At 42.6% G+C, this 22,880-nt stretch overlaps 1 protein-coding gene across 2 annotated transcripts in view; it reads right to left on the bottom strand.

Annotated features, from left to right (window-relative positions):
- The window catches only part of hnf1a (HNF1 homeobox a), a 24,103-nt gene extending 1,223 nt beyond the window's left edge, over nucleotides 1-22,880 (bottom strand). Inside the window, exons 1-10 of one of the 2 annotated variants that reach the window (XM_039771693.1) lie at nucleotides 22,774-22,880; nucleotides 13,429-13,488; nucleotides 13,016-13,262; nucleotides 12,731-12,886; nucleotides 2,840-3,039; nucleotides 2,571-2,754; nucleotides 2,018-2,238; nucleotides 1,785-1,936; nucleotides 506-662; nucleotides 140-394 (exon numbers count right to left, since the gene is read on the bottom strand). In XM_039771693.1, the coding sequence (XP_039627627.1) occupies nucleotides 140-394; nucleotides 506-662; nucleotides 1,785-1,936; nucleotides 2,018-2,238; nucleotides 2,571-2,754; nucleotides 2,840-2,999 (1,129 nt within the window). In that variant the 5' untranslated portion in view covers nucleotides 3,000-3,039; nucleotides 12,731-12,886; nucleotides 13,016-13,262; nucleotides 13,429-13,488; nucleotides 22,774-22,880. Of the gene's footprint in view, nucleotides 1-139; nucleotides 395-505; nucleotides 663-1,784; nucleotides 1,937-2,017; nucleotides 2,239-2,570; nucleotides 2,755-2,839; nucleotides 3,040-7,426; nucleotides 7,912-12,730; nucleotides 12,887-13,015; nucleotides 13,263-13,428; nucleotides 13,489-22,773 lie in introns of those variants that run through there. The other variant, XM_039771691.1, reaches the window with a different exon arrangement.

Raw genomic sequence — 22,880 nt, 5'->3', positions numbered from 1 at the left:
ACACAGTCACCATCCTGAAGTGGGGTGGATGGCTATTCTCTGGAATCATTTGAGGTTCACGCTATACCTAGGCCCTGCACCCACCATCCTTCCCAGTTCCAAGTCCTTTAACTCATTTCACATTTCTCGTGTGACTTACCATGAGCAGGCTTCAGGGGATGCACTGGAATACCACCAAACAGAACCGCACCCTTGCCCACCTCGGACCCTCCATGCGCAGGCTGAAGAGATGTCATGAAGGAGCCCTGTGTCATGTTACTCTGAAAAGGTGGTATGACTTGCTGCTGGTGTGCAGAGGTCAGGTGTTGCTGGAATGGCACTGGCTGTAAGGTTGTAAGGCTGCTGGCCACTGTGTTGATGACTGGCACATTCTGGGCCTGTGAAGATGCAAGACCTAGAAGAGAACAAAGATGCCAAGGAACAGAATTCACGGGTGATGAGTGCATCATGTATGTAAACCCCCCCACCCCCCAAATTCAGTATAACAAGGGACAAAACATGTTACCTATGACCAGAGAGGAGTCTCCAGGGCTGATTGTCATGATACTGGGCAAGGATGCCATGATGAGCCCGGGGGTCTGCGTCTGGGGCTGAGCAGTAGGTGAAGACAGGCCATGCAGGGCTGTCAGCGTGCTGACAGGAGGTAGTGAACCCAGAGTGACCTGACAGGACCCAAAAGTAAGAATAACATGGAGATATTAGTGTGGCTACAGGGCTGTCCCATATTCAGATCTGCAGTGGGCATATTCAACCAAATTCAGGCCACAGTCAGCTTCTGGGTCATTGTGGCTTATGCCTACAATAGTCTTCCTCAAACTCTCACTGACTAGTCGCATTCTAAGCAGCCGGGACAGATTAAACTACTGGGGATAACCACAGAAAAAGAGCAGCATTACTTGGATGTGTCAGTATATTGTTGTCCATCTTTGTGATGTGGTGAGAGGTCAGCCAATCACAGGTGACCCTATGGCTACAGCAATTGACAGACCCTAAGCAACCTCCTTATTTTCATTACTGGTTGGTAGATGACCAACGTGTTTATGACTAGTAGGTCCACTGAGATTAGTATTGCCTTGACTGGTCAGCTGATAAATTGTTTATGTCAATTAACTGGCCTGGTGTGGCTGTCAAACCTGAAAGTAAATAAAAACCCAAGTCAAATCTCATTATGAAACTAAGCCATGCTAGACAAGGTCAGTCTGTGGTTTATAGTGACTGGTCAGTAGGAAACCGCTGTCTTCACTAGTCAACCAGCAACAACCTCTCAGTCACAGAAGCCACTCACCAGGACAAATATAGTTTCTTGATTATAGTGAGTGGTCAATAGGACACCACATCTTAAGCTCAATTACGCAATCATCTTCCAGGTCCAAGTGACTATTCACTGGGCAAAAACCTCTGAGGGCCAATGAGTAATTAGCAAACTATAGGACCACAGCACTTGTCCAATAGGACAAGGATATTCTCCTGATAGCAATGACTATCTATTAAAGCTGGACATACTCTCAAGGTTGCACCAAATGGTCAGTAAGACTTGGTCAGACCCTGAATCACAGGTTTGTGAATAGAACGTAGGTGGCCTTTTGCATTAGACAGACTGGACAGATAGCCTTTACGGTTAGACAGATTGGTCAGCAACATACGTCAGTCTGTGCAGTGTATTGATTGGTCAATAAGATGCATTTAGTGCTAACATATGCACCTATAATGTATTTTGCAGTCTCACTGCGGTGTTAGCTAGGAAATCAATACAAATTGATTGGGCTTATGTGGATGACTCTTACCTCTTTGCTATCACTGACCATCAGAGTGTGGCTGGGTTGGAGGCCAGTGGGTGATGGGGACTGCACGATGACCTGAGTGGACTGGAGGCCACTCATATGGGCAGAGGTGGAGGTCAAGATGCTGCTACTGGACTGTTGGCTGTATCGGCCTCCTGTATGCAAAGCAGTAGACAGACAGGAAATGAGGAAAAACACAAAGGAGCTCCACTGGGTCCCCTCCCTGGCGTACTCACCGTGTGGGGGGCTGGCCTGCAGGTTGTGGCCACTGTGACCTGTCACCTGTGGGGTATTGTGGGCCGGCTGACCACTGTATGAGTCCATTGCAAGTTTGTGTCGGAATGCCTCCTCCTTCCGACGATTGGCAAACCAGTTGTAGACCCGCACCTCAGTAACCAGGTTTGAACCGAGCCCTTGTACCTGAGACGGGGAGACGCCACGCTGGATACACTCCGCCCTGCACAAAACAACAAGCAGCTGTACATGTGACAGTGTCGGCCACTGTGGAGTTGTACTACTACACATTACTGGGGTCAGAAACAAAACTGTCACTGCACATCCCACCTCTTTACTCTCATTTACCTCCTACACTACACCCCTTTACCCTCATTTTCCTCTTGTGCTGTGCCCCTTTTTATTTAGACCACTACTTTGTTATTTTGCTCAGTCCTTAACTTCTGCCTCCTCATTCTCTTACTCCTACCTAACTTATCACATCCTTCATTTTAACACGCTTTTTACTCTTGTCCCCTTCTTCTGCCCCGACATACATCTGACTTTGCCACACACCTGTTACAATCTTCCACCAGAACTTCTCGCTCTTCTTTGCTTGGGTTCTTCTGCCGCTCATAGGCTTGAAAGAGGATCTGCTGGGAGGCGGGACCCCACTTAAATCGGTTTCTTCTAGCCTTCTTGCTGGTCATATCGTCATTAGGCTCTTCCCCCAGGATTCCTCGGCTGGCATTGGTGAATTCTGAAAAAGGGACACAAAGCCAATATGAACACGGTGAGCCTGCACGCCATTGCTTGAAAGACAAGAAGCATAGGGGTGGACTTACGCTGGGTGATCTCTCCCTGTTTCCGCACATACCACGTGTACAGTGCTGCCCTCTTCTGATTTTTCATGGGAGTGCCCTTGTTCAGATGCTGTGATAAGTGAGACTGGTTCAAGCCTGTGGCATCAACCACCTCCCGCTGAGGGAGGTTGTGTTGCTGCATGTAGCTCTTGATCACTTTGGCAACATGCCATGGGTCCTCCCTGTCACGAGACACAACACTACTAAAAAGAGCAAGATGGACACAATAAAGTCTTTAATTTACAAAGTCAGCAATAGAAAAGGTGACTGTGCCCTGACCATCACCCCACAATGACACACTGGACTCCATTAGTCCATAGTAACTTGAGAAATGGTGACCCCTGTTCGATTAAGACAAAGACACAGCTGGCAAGTATATACAGGGAAACAATGGAAATCCATTAATCTAGGGAGACACATCAGGGACTACTGAAACATGAGACATGCCAAACTTCTGATCGACAATGACAATACACAGGGTATGGTGTCTAATTATATACCGGTAAACAGGACAAGAGACACTAGAATCCATTAATCTAGGGGTAAACACTCAAGTGTACCAGTCTACACTGAAACATCAACCAGGAACTGAAACCTCTAATCTGTTAGGACACATGGGACTAGAGGGACTGTCTTCAGCAAGAAATCACTCTAGCGAGGACTGCAAGGCTGCTTTGTAATTTTGCACCAGCAGGTGTGACAGACATCAGAAGCTGCTTGCGCAAGGTGGGAAGAGAAGTTCCGTTTGGCTCAGTTGGATAAGCCAATGCTTACTGACATGGAGGCCCCAGATTCATGGCCAGCCTATGATGTGAGGACACAAAATGAAGATGGACAAGACTCTGAGTGATAGGGACATTAGACTAAAACATTAGACACGGGCATGTTTAATCTATTAGGACAAAGTGCATGGCATGTAATTATATACTGGGAATCAGGACAAAGGACACAGTTGAGTTTAGAGGCACACACTGGAATGTAGTAAATTACGAGATATGGAGATGTGTAATCTATTAGAATAACAGTTGAGTTTAGAGGCACACACTGGAATGTAGTAAATTACGAGACATGGAGATGTGTAATCTATTAGAATAAAGGGCATCACCATGAAGTTACATATTGGGAAACAGAAGACACTCTAGTCTAGCACAACATGAGACCTGGAGATCTCTGCTCTGTTAGGACAAAGAGCATGGAGTCTGTGTGTATACTGGGAAAGAATATTTGGTGGAATCTACTAGTCTAAGGGAGCCATTTGAGTCCCTCAGTAGAGGGAACCACTAGGCACGACGACCCCTAACCTATCAGAACAAAGACCACTGAGGTCCAATACTTAGGACACAGAATCTACCAGGACAATTGAACAATCCATAGTCCATGATCCTGGAGGGACAATGAACTTGCAATCTGTTTTCCTCCATGGTCATGGAGTTCAACCTCTCACAAATGACAGTGCATGCTGATCTACTGGTGCACACTGGGACCCCTAAGCATAATGCCAACTCTGTTACTCTTCTCTTTTTCTACCCAGTGCTGTGATGTTTCCTAATTGCGGGACAAGGGATCTACAGGATGATGACAGATCTTCCAAGCACAGTGGAGTCCAAAGTGCAATAACGCAGGTGAGCTCTGACTCAGGGGCTCATTTTGGTCTTTGAGAGGGGGTGGGGGATTTCCAAGCATGGCGTCTGTCCAGTGTTTGTTGCAGATAACCAAGTCAATTGAACAAAGTCCAAGGCTAGAGGAGCCATAAATAGGTAAGTGACACACAAGTGGGGGTGGGACAGCAGTAAGATGCTGCCTGGGAAGAATAGTTTGGGGGGGATGGGGGGAGGGGAGATAGTTAAAATCTTATCAAATGCCTGTCTCTTTTACACATCAAAAAACAAATGAAGCCCAGAACAACCCAATGCAGAGTCTGAGTAGCTATGTGTCAAAAAGACAGGAGAGAGAGGAGAAGGAGGGAGACATCTTGAGAGTAGTCTATCCTTGAATGCCTATTAATTAATAACTGCAGCAGACACCTGCAGCTCCATGACCATAGAGATCAGGGAAAATGATCTGAGAATGCCTGCTGTCTATTACAAATTTACAGAAAAAGCCTCTCTAATAGCCACCTACTGGGTAATTAGTAACCTGGTGGAGAGATACTGTCTGTCCCTCAAATAAGACAGGATCAGGAACCACAGTCAGAAAGCAGACAAGAAGGCAATGGCAGAGAGCAGAACTCGGTGGGTACCACTGGTGTGGACGGAGAGAAGAGATGGGATACTGGGATATGCACAGGAGAGAGATTTTCTTAAAGGGGCTCTCACAGGACAGAGAAAGACTACAGGGGCACGGGGACATGAGCAGTACAGAGGAGAGTAAGGACAAAGGGACACAGGCAGGGCAGGAGAGAGGGCACCGTAGGACTATGGATAGGACAAATGGGACACTAGGTAGGGGTAGAAGAGAGATGGGAGTGAAGTGACACCGACAGGAAACGAACAAGTTTCAGTGTTGCTAGGGTTTGGACCAGAGGAAGAGTGGGGACTAAAAAGACATGCATGGGAAAAAAACATATGGACAAAAGACAGAAGGAATTGAAAGAACCCGAATGTGACACAAAGGAGTGCAGGGAGATGATGGCATGGGCAGGAAAGAGGGGACAAAGAGGACAGTGGGGGTGCTGGTGTGTAAACCATAAAGAGAGAGAACGTGATAGAACTGAAAAGATACAGGAATATGGGCTGAAGAGACAGGAGACAGTTCAAGGACTGGAGTATGAGCAGGTAGGAGGGGACTACAAGGACATGAGGGGGACACAAAGAGGAGAGTGGAGGGGCACAGAGCAAAAAAGAGAAAAGAAGGGACATGGACAGAACAGAGAGCAGACGGTAGACAGAATAAATAATAAACTAGAGCTGTACTGGCCAGCCACACAGAGGGATGGGCAGAGGATACAGACACAGCCACTCTTCTGGATTAGTGGAAGATGAGCAGCGGACTGGAAGTGTCCCAGTGGGTGCCCGAAGTGCATGGGTGGCGAAGGTAAATATTTCAGTAATCCTAACCTCCTTTCTCCAGCAGGTGTTGCTCATCACTTCTATCTGTTCCATGGCCTTATGGCCCCACATGGATTAGAGCCTACAAGACCTGTTCAGTGATCGCCAGAAAGAATACACTGCAAAACTATGCCAATGTCTTGTGCCACTAGTCTGGAATCTCAACCTGCTCTTTAACCACTGCACTAACGACTGGTACCAGTCTGAAGGCTCTGACAACTAATAAGCAGCCACCAGTCTCCTCCATTTCTACGTGATTCTAAGTGCTGATATGGCTGCACTTGCAGTTCTTGCCATGGCTGACTGTGTCCATATGTCTGATGCCAGCAGAATTTCCAAGTGCTCTTAGGCTGAAAATCAACTACACGCCAGTAAAACTGGGCAACTGTGCCATCTCTGGGGGTCTAAGCTCCTCCTACACTGCCTGCTGCAGTGGACAGCCGCTGAGGCAGGAGTTTCTAAATGTTGCATTCTGCTAGCAAAACCTTGGGACAAATTTACTACCAATCTGAAGTCTCTATTCTGCCTCTTAAATGATGCCCAGTCTGGAAGTTTTACCTGCTGTTCAGCTGCGAGTAGATATGTCCACTTTGAAGGTTCTAATTGCCTATACTCCAGGTGGTCAAAGACAGTTCAGAAGTTCAACTCTGCCCACTGTTTATATGCCCTGTACCCAGTCAACCTATTCCTCTACTACCAACTGCACCAGCTGATTATACTCCACCTGAGTGCCTAACTGCTACTCAGATCATGGATGTATGGCCAACAGAGTCCAGCCTAAAAGTGCATTGCCACATCCACCACACGACGAACCACCTCAGAATCCCAATTTAGGACCCGAGGGCAGCCGTGCAACAGAATGCTGCCATTTTAATATCCCTCTGATGACAGCCACACCAAAAAACGTAGCCTATTACTGTATTGACATAATGCAAGTTACACCAGGTAGTTGTGCCCATTCTGGAAGTCCTAGCTACTCCAATCAAGTTGATGGAAAAATTATTTTTTTTTATGATAGTTGCACCAGGTGAGTGTGCCCATGACTTCAGTAGTTGTGTCCCACTTTGTGATGAACTCCTTTGCTGTTGCCAGTTTGGAAAATCTACTCAATGCTGCATTGCCGCTTGTACTGTGCCCCCACCAAGAGGATCAAATTAGATGCCAGTTAAACAACCCTGGAGGTCTTTACTTTTTCAAGATACCAGTTACAACTGTGCCCCATTTTGCAATTTAAATTTACACATCAGATGCCACTCCTACCAATTAACTGAGCTCACTTTGAAGGTTCTAACTGCTCCTCTGGTGCCAGTCATACCAAGTAAATGTGCCCATGCTAGAAGCTCTGATTACTCCCATAACATTAGTTTTACCTGGTAGTTGTGCCCATTACCTACTAGTCCTGTGACATCAGTTACACTGAGCAGCCCATGCCCCATTTTTCAAGTTCCACCCACTCCTAAGCTGACAGTTGCACCCAGTAGCTGTGTGCAGGATGACTTTTGCCACTTAAGCGAGTGCTTACTGTAAGAGGTGATCCACCAGGGCCCGCTGCTGGGCAGCCTCTTCTGGGCACAAGGCCTCAAGCTCCTTGAATATAGGGGGTTCAAACTCCTCCCCATCCTCAGAGCTCTCCTCCTCCCCCATGCGTGGCTCCACTCCGTCCCCCTCCTCGCTTTCTCCCGGCTTGGCTCGGAATGCTTCGATCTCTCCCAGCGCCTCTAGTATGGTGTGCTTCTTGAGGCCCGAGCTGAGCAGCGCTCGGAGCAGTTCCTGTTGCAGGCACGTAAGCCTGGTCACCATGGCGGGGTCAGCCTATCTCCTCCACTTGCTGCCGCCTGGTAAATCCCATCGGAACAGAGGAACGTCTCCCCTGCCGCTCCCTCTCTGGGGCGCCGTGCGATAGGAGAGCAAGCAACTGCCTTGGCTGAAACAAAAAAAAAAGGCAGGCTTCGGCAGCCCCGAGTTCGAGATGGCTGTTTGTGTTGGAGCAGAGCGCATTAGCAAAGGTTCATTTGTATCTACGAGTTGCCAAGTGAACTTTGTACTCCTGCAGCTGAGCGCTGGACAAAGTCCAGAGAGGCAATGACAGTCAGCACACAGTAAACAGAGTGGCCACATGGTGTAAACAAGCCAGGTGTCGCCTGAACTGGAAGGGGACGAGGAAGGTGGGAGCAAAACTGGGTATGACACCCTGGGTGATGATCGAGGCAAGCAGATACACAACTAGAGTGAAAGATGGGCTGAATAACCTGGAAGGTGGATGGTGCGTGACGGGGGGAGGCACACAGGGGCACGAGTGGAGCACAATATAGTGGAAGGTGACAAAGCCGATGGGAACACAAATACAACAGTCGGAAGAAGGATTAGGACAGAAAAGATGGTAAGATGATGGGGCAGATAACAATATAACTAGGCTCCAGGCAGCTGGCAGCACAAATGGTGATCATGACTACAATAAATTGGAAGAAGATGAGGAAGATGACAACACAACTGGAGCAGAAAAGTGACAATGAAAGATAGGAACACAACTAAAGTGGAATAAATCAGAAGATAACTCGGGCAAATGGTAAGATAACTGGGAGCATGGCTAGGGCAGTACAGATTGGAAGGTGCTTGAGGCAGAAGGGAGTATGATTAAGGATAATGACCAGGCCACACGGCAGGGTAAATGGGTCTGGAAGGTGAATGGATTTTTAAAAAAGGCACAAATAAGGCAGAATATATTGTAAGGTAGTTGAGGTATATATGAGCATGACCAGGACCAAACAGACCAGAAGGCAGATGGTTGCACAACTTGGACAGTTTAGAGCAGGAGTAGGGATTGTATGTGACTAGGGCAGAGCACATCAAGATCAGAACTGACTGAAATATGTCTAGGGCAGGTGGGAGCACAATTAGTGAAGAATGACCAGGCCACATTGCAAAGGCAAGGTGAGTGGAATGGGGACGACTGAAATGGAAGGTGACTGGGATCTCTTGCACTTTGCAGTGGCAGGGTAAATTAACTGGAATGTGATGGGGGCAATAGAGAGCACCATTTAGGCAGAATATGCTAGAAGGTTGCTGGGTTTAGGGGTGACTGAAATTGGAGGGGGCAACATGACAAGTGGAGACTGGCACTCTTGGTTAGCAGACACTGAACCTGGAGGATATCAGGGGTAGAATGAATTGGTAGCACAACTTTCTTTGGGGCACATAAAATGGGCAAAGTGAACTTGGGGTTGAAAGAGTGGCTGGGACAGGGTCAGTCTGACCTGCAGGTGTCGCAGAGGTTGGATGTCAGTGCCTGATGATCTGAAGGGGCAGATTACAGAGGCAAATGGGGGTAGTAGCAAGAGGAAGTGGCAAGAAACTGAGAGTTGAACAAATAATTAGAGAAAAGGTGGAAGGGTACAGGTAGTTCTAAGCAAGAAGATAGACCCACTGTGTAGAGTGACCATCAGGTAGGTTTATTTGAGCAGTGCAAAACAGAGTAGGGTCAGTTCAAACATTCAGAATAACAACGGCCAAACAGCCCATTCTCCCTATCAAATGCACTTTACTGATGTTAGGATACAAATCCCAAAAATTCAGGCGAAGTGTGTGTGTTTCAGCACTTCTTTTTCTTAAATACTGACTACAGCTACAGTGATGGGCCTGGACATAATGACCAGACTCCTCTGGATCCTCTGGCAGGGAGGTGGGCCAGTGGTACCCCTTCTGTGAATTTTAGGCTATGCTTCATCCGTGGTTCCATCCATGCAGTTTATAAACCTTCCTTTTACATTCCGGCTTGTGAGGCTGAAACCACTGTAATAACAGCACAGAGTGGGAGGCAGCAACCGAACCCAGGATGGGATGCCAGTCCACTATTCACACTGGGCAAGTTTAAATTCTCCGATTAACATGACATGGATTGTCTTTGAGATGTTTGAATAAATGTGGAGAAATCCCCCACAGGCACTGAAAAAATGTAAACTCCACATTGATTAGACTTTGAACTTTCATTCTAACAGTATAGAGTATTGTTTTATAACCCTTATGTCTTGTCTAGTCAAAACACAAGGAATTGGGTGGTTGTGATTCTTGAAACGGGTGAGGTAGTGTAGGGTTCACAGAGTAAACACAGACCTTTTCCCGTGTCCTTTAGTGACTGATAGTACCTTAGCCTAGAATTGCCTCTCATTTTCCCCAGTCTAATCAGTGCTGAGGCAAGAGTGTGGTCAGGTTACCTATGCATTTCCTCTGAGTGCCACAAAGTAGATAAGAGCACCACAGTAAAGTAGTTTTGTGCCACTGACTTCATGCCAAGCCCTAGTGTTCAGAAGTCCAGAGTCCCTGGTTAGGTTAGGTTCACCAGGCTCTATTCCACATAAAGCTTTTCAAAGTGTTTGAGATCTCAGCAGTATATAACAGTGCCATGGCTCACACACAGGGGTCTCCAAGATCTGCTGCTGTCCTGTCGCATTTGGTAGCCCAAAACGAAAAATCCTTTCTTGCAGCAATGTGTGAATGAATATCCACTTCATTCTGTACATCTCCACTTTTCATTTTCCAGGAGCTGTCTCATGCTTACATGTAAATAAGCTTTGAAAAGTTGGCGATGGTGTATTTACAAAATCACCACATTGTATGAGACCGTAACTCAGTTCTACTTTTTTTTGGTTCATTGCCACCTTTTCTCATTACTCTAAGAAAGCGGGAGAATGTGATAGGAGGCACAATCCAACAGCTCACTGGCATGACTACACCAAGTGTCAGTAGAGGAGCAAGAGGTGATGAACATTTTATTTTATACTAGCCACTTAAACCTGAAAACAGGCAATCATTTAAATGTTAAAATATTTGACATCTCTTGATCTATATGTACCTTCAGCACTTTTACTATGTAGTCTGGTATATCTGAATTTCTCTTGACCAGTGCGCCCTCTGTTAAGTGCTTTCCCATAAAGCTAGCCTTTGATCTCTGTTGTTTTGTGCCATCTTGTTCACCTCCTGTCTGCGTTTTGTTCTTCCTATCAGTGGAGTAGACTCTCAGCTACACCTTTACTCAAACCTGTTTGCCAAACACTTGCACTTACTCTTTTGAGCACGTCACCAAAGCCAACCTTCCCACTTGGATTACTCCAAGGGACTGGACACACGCCCAGATATTAACATTTTAGTATTTATTACTAGCTTTGTACTCCCATGCTGTAAAAAGCCCAAGGTCCTAGAAACTATTGAAATCGTCAGAAAAAAAACTGCAATGTAGAGATGTCAGGTAATTGAAAGGAACTACTCTGGCCATCTCTCTCCTAGGAGGTTTCATTTTGCTGACGTGCTGGCCTCACTTGTGTATCATCGGAGGTGGAGCTCTTACCCCGACTCCACTTCTCACTTCCAGGCAAGACAGACACACACACACACACTTCCACATGTAGACATTTATATATAAGATAGTAGATAGGTAGTGCCTTCCACAGTGAACAGTTCAAAAAAGGAATGACACAATGTTATGAATACAACCAGAACAAAGGGGATACCTTAAATACAGAATAATAATTGTACACCGGAAAGTCTAGCGGTCAACTTTAAAATGCAAAAATGAAACGGAAGTACTTCAGGTTTGCATTTGAGTAAAAAAAGGAAAAAAGTGAAAAGTGAGCCAAGGATACCACCCATCTTATAGAGTGTTACCACAAATAAATGCCCCTTGAAGATGAACTAGGCTTAAATATAATGATGTCAATGCACCATTACAAAAGCCTCTCTGAGACTACAGCGGGGTCTCCATCTAGACCGAAAGGACAAGATGAAGCAGATACCTCTCCTGTCATTGGGGCACTGCTATAAAACATTCTTCCAACAGCTGTAGAGGGGTCTTATCCAATGTAAATGGTGCATGCTATGAAAACAATCCCCACACACCTTAGCCACTTTACAGAAAGTCTTCCAGAAATAGAATGAGAGGCAGCATCTGTTGAGGAAGGTTTCATTGTGAATACAAGAACCAACCGCAAAATCTGCAGGAGTATATTGCAAGAAAAAGCAAAAAAAAAAGAAGCTAACGATTGGACACTGGTCAAAAAAACAGCTTAGATAGAGGCGTCTCAAAATGAGAAAACCCCAGTCAATTATAGAGCTTCCCAACTGTGAAAAATCCCCCTTAGTACATGCCAATGGCCTCTGTTTACCACAACACTGTACCATATCTCCTGGAATAAATGCGCCCCAACCTTAACACATCTATTTTAAAACAATAAAACAACATGTCTGAATAAAATCAGATTTTTGAAATTTATTTCTCCTTCTGACAGCTATAAAAGCATATTTTAAGACCATCTTTTTAACTTTAAAAGCAATGCATTGGCATACTTTGTAGTTTACTTTCACACGGTACACTTGACATGCTAAACCCCTCCATCTGTATATTAAGTCGACAGAGCACAGTCAGTTTGGGCATTTTAATCACCCTGACATTTGAAACATACAGTATATTGTCATGGCTTAATTAAAACCAGTTAAGTATAATAAATGCGATTTCACCAAAAATGATATTTGATGCATCTTCCTATGATTAACAGACTTTGAAATGGAAGACATAACCTTCCAGTGGGGTGAAAAAGTAGGAAACCTAACTTCAATCAAACCTACTGGCTAAGGCATTGGACTGTAAAGCAGCAGGCTGCCAGTTCAGTCCCCACTCACCCAGTGTGGTCACACAGTAGAAATACCCAGCCTGTAAAGTATTTTATTGTATATGCTGTGCTTTATAATGGATAGTGTGGTCTAGAGACTGTAAATCACAAAGCTGCTGATTCTGTCCCCAGCACTGACTCCGTGTGTGATACAATGTCTAGCATACCTGGAGGAGAAGAAGAGGGTTTCATCAGGGGCTTCTTGACATAAACTTTTTATCTTAGTACACTGAAGTATTGATTTGTGTCTGTTTTTTTAATGGTACACCCATCCATGGTTGGATCCTTCCTTGCATTGGGCAGAGGCTCTGTCTTCCATGGCCCTAAACAGGATTAAATGGGTTAGGAAATTGATGGATGGAAGCTTTACTGATCAGCATTTCTTGCTTAGTGTGTTTAACAATGAATGCTATCCTAAAATCCATTATAGGCAGGTGCTTTGTTTCATTTACCTGCACTTTCTCATCTCCAAATTGCCACTATCCTTCCACAGTTTCTAGGAAGTCTTCTATGTGTGGGACATCCTGGCAGGTGGCTCATATTTAAACCATACCTGAGGTATAGGGCTGGCCTGGGCATCCTCCTATGGCCTCTCGTTCATTTGATATTTAAACACCTTACAGACAGACAGCTGAGGCAGCTCATTTTGTCTGCCTTCCCTTGTAGCAGTAGAACCCTCTTGTGATTTGCTGGTATCACCTAGTTGCTCCAAAAGCACAGTAGATGTATTAATATTGTTACATATACAGTGAAATTCTCACTTGCATGTCTCGCAAACACCTCTCTGTCACAAAGATAAACAAGAACCTTTTAAAATAAAATAAAGAACTTTGTTTTATTTAATAGAAAACATAAATCAACTTACCTGATCTTCTCCTTAGCCCTGTTTCTGTGCTCTCGTTACCTGAAACATTGTTGAAAAACCCTGAGGTAAAAAAAAAATATATATTTGTTCTGTGCAACAGGTTAAAGTTAGGCGTATGCTACTTTTGCAGTGTTATTTAACAAATGCCACACATTTTGCCTGGTGAAACTGTAACATATAAAGTAGTGATGTGGACCACACACACATACTTTTCATGGCAAAACTGTAATGATTTTGGAATGAATCATAACGACTGCAGCTGTGTCACAACAATGACACAAGGGGTTGGTTGAGTTCTGATTGGCTGAGATGCTTTTGGGAGAAATATTTATTTAAATTTGTATGCCCAGAGGATTGTAATTACTGTGACACATTGCATATTGATTAGTAAATGCAAGTATAAATTTCATTGTACTCTGTACACATGACAACAATGACCCCATAAACCTATCTGCTCATTACTTATTTTACACATTTTAAGTCTGGCAGCCCTTAACGCCCGACAGCACAAATTAGAAAATACAGCAATAACACCCCCTAGTGGTAAAAACAGGGTTTCTTCTTCCTAATCACATTCTTTCAACTGTTCCTCTTTTATGCGACTAGTTGATGGACCATATCGCATTTTCAATTGTGTGACAACCTTCCAGCACAGTTGTTCTTGCCCCTTCAACTGATAGTCAATGGCATGTTGCCTAACGGAGCCAGTGCTGAACGAAGGGTTAACAGATATGGCACAATCTTGGCCCCTTATTTTCTTTTTTCCATTAGGTCATGGTACATAAAACAGGAGGCATCAGACAGACAAGTGTTTCTACTGCTTGTGAGGTCTAAAGCCCTGGTATTCTATATTCCTAGTCACTGCATTGTATGAATTTATTTCTGGGAGTGCAATTATTGTTAGTTAGCTCTCACGCACACAGAAAATGCCCCTACGACTAAAGACAAAAAAAGTCGTGGTCTAATTGAACTGAGACTCTGAGTAAGTCTTGATTTCATATGACAGGCTTTACAGGGAGTCTCCTGCCCTCTAACTCAATGTAAGCTATGATGGAAAATCGTTGGAAAAGTTGTGTAATGTGACATGGCATTTAGGCAGGACAACCACTGAATGTCACACACGACTCCATACAGGGATTTGATCCTGTATCCTTGCTATTTCCATTCCATTTATATAACCACTGCACTATCCTACCTTTGAATACATATTTTAACATATTTAAAGAGATGCCCACAATTGGATAACAAGGTTGAAAAATGTATTGGTCCTCCAGAATTCTTGCACTTCCCTCAGTATAATATGGTCCCAACATTCACACAGCTCCATCAAGCCAGTTGGAAAATAGCCCAGCGGTCGACCTGACATGATTTTTCTCGGCCTCCAGCAGAGCAACCTGCCAGTAAGATGAAGAGCAGTGGAATAAAAACAGGATGCTTGCCACTTCAGAAAGTAATTGGTTGCTTCCCTAACACCAGAGCCAAGATACTCGAAACTAAAAATGATGGATTTTGTTTTGTCAAGTATCCTCACTTCAGCTTTCTGTGAGCAAACATTTCTACTGCAGGGATTACCAGCTTAGCTCCTGTCCTTGTGGCTCATGGCTCTCAGACTCTTATCCTCAAAAAGCTAGTGCAAAAAAATCATAAGCACCAATCTGGGCTTTCTGAAGATAGCGATTTCAGAACTAAGGCCCTAAACATCCGACACACTGGCTACTATCCTCAAAAGCCACTGCAGGATTTCACCCTCCAGTCCATGGGAGCCCTGTGAGTTTAAGGTCAAGTCATCATAATTAAGCCATGAAGGTATTCGGTTTTCACATACAGTAGTGATGGTCTTCCATGCTAGGTGGTCTTTGGGCTTCAACTGCACCAGAGAAAACTAAAATCTTACTGAATATGTCTACTTCAAAGCAGTACTATGCTTGTTCGGGAGGAGGTCCTCTTCAATTCACTTCGAACATTTGTGGAATGTTCTTTTCTGACCCCGGATTAGTACAATTCCCCATAGGTAACACTAAAAGGAGCATGTATGTCCAGACAACTGAGCTCTAAAGATCATTGCAGTGCACAAGCCTTACGCACCACTTCAAGGTCGCCATCCTGGGGGTTTTTAGATAGCCAAACTACTTTAAAATTCATCCTAATATAAAAGACCAGGATTTTTACATTACTTCAAAAATAAACTACATTGCATAAAAACGTGTGAGTGGACAATCAGCGGGTCTAGCTGGCACTCGTATTCAACACTCCTCCGAAGTGTACTTCAAGATCGCCACCACACACAAGAATGGCTGCTTACTAAGCAAAAACCCATCCTCAAGACATAAAATGCCTAGCATTGTGTCAATTAGTGTGACTGTTGAACACAGATTATGAATTTAGCAGCGGAACACGCAATATCCATGACAGAAAAATGCTGGCTGTCTGTGGTTGTTTAAAGCTGATGTTACATTATGTGACTTCTAGTCGTGGGGTATGTCAGACCTGCTAACCGGAGTTACTGATGTCGCTGCTGGTCCATGTCAATTTAAATGACTGAAAATTGCTGGCCAAGTCACACTTACTGATTGAGTGCTAAACTCCTAACACAGTCCTGCTCGCCCTGTTTCCTGACAGCAGAGCTAAAGCTATGCAAAGGGTTAACAGCTACAGAGAGTTCAGATGTGATCTCGGCCCCTTTTTCCATTCTGTTGCGGTGTGCAACACACTAGACATCAGACAGATGAGCTTATCTTCTGTATGTGAGGTCCAAAATGCCAGCGTTCCTTATTTGTTGTTGCTGCAATAGATGCATTTGTATTTCAGGATGGGCATTCACTGGTTGTCAGCTCTCATACACACAGTGCTGACTATGAATAAAGACAAAATGAAACCTGTTTGATTTTATTGCGGTGAGTCACTGGGTTTGTCACATTAGGTGACAGGTTCCAACTCCTAGGATTATATAAAAGAAGGCTACTAATAAAAATCGCTGAAAAAGTTGCCTAAGTTGACATAACTTTAAGTCGCTTTGTGATGTATGGTGTCAGAAATAAAATCAGTCATTATGCCAAAATCACAGGAAGGCAAAGTGTGATGTACAAAAACAAAAGGTAGGGAGAAAATCTAACATGCAAGGGTCCAAAATCAAGACCAGCTATAACTAATTAGGTTTTCACAATGGCAACATGATGGAAGTCTATGTTACTGTAGATTATACTGTATATTGTTTTTCACACTCTCATTGTTGTTCCCGGGCTTGCTTTGTATTTTAAGCCAGGGAATATATGACTAATATGAATGTACAGCTTAGCAGTTTCCGGCCCAACTAGCCTTGGAGATGGGTATGAAAAAATGTGCTTACAGATGCTATGGGCTGAAACAGAGGTCATCCACAGGGTTTATACTTCCTTGCCCAATATGGCCCTGAAAGGCATTACGTAAAAAGCTTGGACGCGTCAAACAGAGAGACACACTTAAATTGTGGCAGCATACCAGCTACAAATGGACAAGTTCATTTAACTGCCCTCCTAGTTGGGAGGGCTGATTGTGTACACTGTACCGACATTAGACATGCAGCACATTTCCTCTGAAGCAAACACTGGCAGAGTTGAAATTACTGCACACTCTCTCTCATGACCACATCAAACAGACAGGCTGGGCCTTCTTAGTTAGATGATGCACAAAAACATGAATTTACAGGCTGCTCTGCCCGTGATGATAATTTAATTATTGCATGCTGTCATTAAGATCATACTGTTAATGTAGCAAAAATGGAGTACTGCGTATTTAATGCACCATTCTCATGTTTTGTGTTTTATATAAAATTGCTTTCTTTTATTGGAGAAACCGTGAGTAAAAATTCAGACGACCATGTGACGTACTGCAGATTAATCAAAGTAAAATGCACAATGCACTGCACTGCAAGGCCACACTTCCTGTTAAAATACCCTCATCTTCATTAGGTGACGACCTGTTAGAAATTATAGTGGAATGTTTTGTTGGCTGGGTGATATATTTTTATTGTGCTTTTACATAGGCCTACAGTTTGGCATTAATTGATTATATTAACAATCTTTTTATTGACTGATTCTAGGGATGAACTAATATTGAAAGGTCAGTGCACACGAGCATAATGGCACAATGTAAGTTTCATTCCAGCTTTGATTTCTGTCCTGCAAAAATGTATTTACTCTCTTTTCTGAAAGACTAGACTTTACAGACTACAAATAAGCATAGACTTCTCCAAAATCTTTACCGTATAAAGACTGAGAGCTATACTTACGTCTCTGCTTCTTGTAGCAAAGAGAAAAGAAACGAAACTAACATAAGTCAGCACAGAGCTGGAGCAGGGAAGCAAAATGGTCAGCCCTTGCAGGCCCTTCACAGTGCCCTGTGAACCTGAAAGCCAGTATGTCATTCACAAATGTAATAGAATGTGGAAATAGGAAAGCAGTTGGCATAATTAAAATATACCAAACGTTTGAGGAGAAAGGGCAAATGTGCTCTCCTACTTTTTCAATCTGCATTCACTTAATGCATCCAGAATAATATCAAGTGGAGATCCGAAGATCCACCAAGTGCAATTTCCAACAACACTGTGAGGAAACTACACCCAGGCATCTACTGCATTCTCTCTCTCTCAGCATATTTTCTAACATTTGTGTGACATGCACTCTTACCCAGCTTCCATCTGTGCCACTGTGTCCTTCTTAAAGTTCTTAGGTTAAAGTAACAGCCAGAGCAAATTTGTCTAATTTCCTTATACTTTAGTAGTGACTCCTCTTAATCTTTTGTTACTTAATATGAAAATATTCATTGTCACTAATGATTCTGCATAGCTCACATTTTGGGAGTTTGTCTAGTAAGTTTTCTCTGAAAAGTTTTTAAGCAGGGTTATGTCCTTATAACATGGTGACCAAAGCTGCACACAGCTCTCCAGATGTAACCCTTCAAGTGTATTATACGGTCTATTTAAAACCTCCCTTGACTTACTGAACACATCATCCTACTAGCCTTTTTAATCCCTTGTTTATACTGTCTGGTTGTGGACAGCAGGGCACAGGCCTATTCTCAACTGTAATTTCTGCATTCAAACCTCCTATTAACATAAAGAATCTCATATCGAACTAGGTGAAAACTACAATTAAAGATACATAACATAAAATACCAGTATCAAACTTCCTTAGTCCAGTCCAGGTCTGGGGTGGGGGTGGCACTGGGCACAGGAAATAATTAAAAAATGAACAACAGGATCACTAAAGACTGAAGGTAAAGATCTCAGTAACATTCACTTAAATACTCATAATGCAAACCCAGGTCAGCACTAAACACCTTGTAATCGAAGATAGTCATGAAGAAGGAAACGGGAACGTTTGTTTAATGTAGAGCCAATTTGTATGGATATCACCATTAATATATATTCAAATAGATTATGTAAAATGAGTATGTTCTTAAAGTAACAATTACAAAAACTATGTAAGTATTAAGATGATTACAAATTCCTTCTACTTGCTCAATGTTACATACAGTAATTTCGTTTTGTGTTATAGTCACACAGTGATTAAATATGATCACCCAGCTCCTCAGGATTTAAAACCTACAACCTAACTGAATGTATTTTCTAAAAAAGTGCATGTCGCCATAATGAGAGAAAGGAAATGAGGTGTGCCTGTCTTGCTCTGACAATGTCTGCGACAAATCTGCAATTAAATACTACCAAATGTAATAAATACAATGACAAATTAGTGTATATATGCATCCATTTTCCTAATTTGCTTATTCAGGGCCGGCTGTCACAGGACAGCTGGATAGCAGGAGCAACACCTGGAAAAGGATGAACACAAGCACTAGGGCCAATTTAGCACCACTAATCCACCTAACCTGCACATCTTTGGTCTGTGGGAGGAAACCCAACACCCAGATGAAACCCACACAGACATGGGAAGAATATGCAAACTCCTAGCAGGATAGACCTGGGACATGAACTCTGGCCTCCTTGTTGTGAGGCAGCTGCACTACCACTGCTCCAGCATGCCTCCCTGCATTTATACATAAATATGTTTTATCATTTCACCAAAGAAGGTCTGATACTTGTATCAGACTGCTTCCCTTGCTATTATTGTTTCCAACAATATTATTACCCCTAAACGGTGGTTTTCATTACTAACTAAAAGCACATCTACTTTGCAATTCATGATGTATTGTGTATGGCATCTCGCCCAGGGTTGTGTTAAGTTTTGTGCCCGATTTTGCACAAATTTGCTACGACTCTCATGGCCTTTAATCAGATAAGTGGTAACAGAAAGTGAATAAACAGATGCCGTTTGGCTCAATTTATATTCTACAATTATAATTAAATATTGTCACTGCTGTTACAAAGAGAATAAGAAATAGTAACATCTCCAAAGTACCAATTCTATACAAGTGATAACAAATAAGGCATAAACTTTATAGACTATAAAACAAATGTTAAAAGAAATACCTTAAAAACTGATGGACAGATAGCACACTCACAGGCAGAGTCACTCACTTGTGACCAAGGTGTTGGGACTGTAAACAACAATTTTACAGGTTCAGTCCCACCAAATGACTATGTTACTACAACTAAGGCGTTTAACCTGACAGTGTTGTAATTATACTGTACAGTATACCCTGTAAACAGTATTATTAAAAAGTACAGTTCACTTATTAAAGTTGGCCTTATGGAACAGAGGTAGCCACAGTTGTAATAAAGTTCAGTTTTGGGAAGAAGGTAGATAATGAATAAATGAAAAAATGCATGCATGAATGAATGAATGGACAAACAAACAAACACATACAAAGCTAAGCTGCATTATAGAAGACAAGAGCAAACTCATTCAGAGTGGTGCATAATATATTATTTATGTTTGAGAGAGTACCATATGAAAAGTTGGGTATCAAACAAAAAGAAGTGAGAGTCCAGCTTATTGTGTAGATGGGTGAAGAATTGGCTAAACTTGGGAGTCAGAGGGTTATGATGCAAGGAAGCATATCAGAATTAAGTGATGTTACGAGCGATGTCCTTCATGGGTCAGTACTGGGGCTGCTGCTGTTTTAAATAGATATAATTTATCTGAAAAGGAATATAATCAACAAACTGGTTAAGTTTACAGATGGATTGACAGAAAATATATATAATCTGTTAAATCATTACAGAGGGACTTGGACAGCAAGTAACTGCAACTGACAAGTCAGATTTGATCTTTCTTTTAAATCATACTGATGTGTGTTCAGGGCATAGTGTGTGTATGTGTATTTTATTTATTTTTTATTAATAGGTTTCTGTAAAAAGCCAAATTTCTTTCTTGAGACAAATAAAGTTCCTATCTATATAACTATACAGGCTTAGGCAGATTTGTACCAGATTAAATTTAATGTCAGTAAATGTATGGTAATAAAAGTAGGAAGTAAAAATGTTAAGTCTGAATACAAATTGTGAGGTTTAAAATTTGCAAGTGAAGCTTATGAGATAGATTGGGGAGTCACAGAAGATTTGTCACTATATCCAGACAGTATACAAAAGTCATCAAGAAGGCTAAAAGAATGTCAGGTTACAGTATATGTATTGAGTATACGTCAATGGAGGCTATACTTAAGCATTATAATGCACTAGCTGTGCTACCCTTCAAAGACTGTTTCAAATTAAGTAATCAACGTAGACCTCATGTTTTATAGTATACTTGATACATGGGTTATCCAACTGGGGCTTTGGTTTCCCGTTGTTTTCACTCATCCTCTGCCCACCATACGTAGTTATCAGTCTTTAGCATTACAGCTACAAACCACATTCACTTGGCCTGAGCAGGTGTAAAAAAGTCATTACTATGCTGCTGTTGCTGTAGTATAACATCAGACAAAAAAAAGACTACATTTTCTTATTTTTAGGTTTTTACTTGTTATTCTTATTATCAATTTTGATTTTTTGCCCCTTCTTTTATGTTTTGCCAATTTTAAAATTCCTCTTCCTTACCCTAGCAACTGGAAGGACACAAAGATACATAAACATACACAGACACTTGTTCTTTTATTACAGTAGACTAGTGAAGTTGCACCTGGACATACTATGTGCAGTTTTAGTCTTCTGTGTACAGAAAAGACATATCAGAACTAGAAAAAGTCCAGTAAAGAGCAACTAGGCTGATCCCAGGACTGGAAGGGAAGAGTTTTGAGCAGAGATTTAAAAGGGTTGAACCAGGCCATTTTTGTTTTTCTTGTATGTGTTTTTATTTATTCATATTACAATGTTTAACTTGTATTCATTTTTATTACCATATGCACCAATAATTTATGTGCAATATATTTACATTTCACTTATTTACATTTTTAACAGACAACATAATGGCTGCTGTCACGCAGTAAGGAGACTGGGGTTCACAACCTGGGTACTCCCTGCGTGAGTGCCATGTGCTCCCACAGCCACAATACATGCTGGTTAGCTGGACTGGCATTACTAAATCGTCCCTAGTGAATGTGCGGTGTATGTTCCTGTCTGGTGCTCTGTGCTAGCTGGGATGGGCTCCAGCACGCCCTACGACCCTATTTAGGTTTAAGCTGGCTTAGAAAATGGTATGGTTTTAAAATTTCACAAAATTACAAAAATTATTTGTGTTTATATAGTTTTCTCTGTTGATCTTTCAAAACAGACATTCCACTAAAATAATGGTGATATATTTTACCCTGTTGGGACTATGGGAAGGATGAGTTGGAGGTCCACATGAATTTTTTTTGCCTTGGGACCCCAGAGTCTCCAGAATCGCTCGAGTGCCGTTGGAAATTTGTTAAGAGTAAATTTCACACAAACGTTAGGAGCCGTAGATACATTGAATAAGTTCCTGTGATAGACAGTGGGACTTTAGGGACCTTTAAAACTCGATCTGATGATATTTTACAGAAATTAAGTGCCATGGATTGGCAAGCTTTGTTGGTCGGAGTAGCTTGTTCTCGTTAAGATGTTTCTAATGTTCTAATCATTGTATATACGTCGATCATTATGAACCTAATGAAGATAATTTTACATACTGATATTTTCATGCGGTGTGTCTGAAGCTTTGATTCTTATGTCTCTCCTGCTGCGTGCATCTAAATAAATACTAAAGTTACCTAATCTTTTCCCAAGAGTTCAGAAAAGCGCGTTCTCAGAAAGGAAATCGTGTAATTTAACTACGCAAAATAAGGGCAACAAACAACTTTGAAGAGGCTGTCAGTCTACGCAGCTGAACGCTGAAGTAATGGAAGTCAGGGACGTTTTGAAAATGCCCAGCTCTACAGTAAACGACTTCAAACAGTATGCACATTTCAAGACACGGTTAGAACAAAAAGCCATTTCGGAAGTAAACTCACGCTTGTGGGCGATTATGAGTCTTGCGACTTCGAGGTTCTGCCAGGTTCGAAGAACGCCGAACCATACAAACCGTAAAAAGGTTGCAAGACAGTCGTAAAACTCAAAT

The sequence above is a fragment of the Polypterus senegalus genome, chromosome 12 (assembly GCF_016835505.1).
Source record: "Polypterus senegalus isolate Bchr_013 chromosome 12, ASM1683550v1, whole genome shotgun sequence".
NCBI lineage: Eukaryota > Metazoa > Chordata > Cladistia > Polypteriformes > Polypteridae > Polypterus > Polypterus senegalus.
Note: the sequence above shows the minus strand (reverse complement) of the source record. Positions and strands in the feature narration are given on the sequence as shown.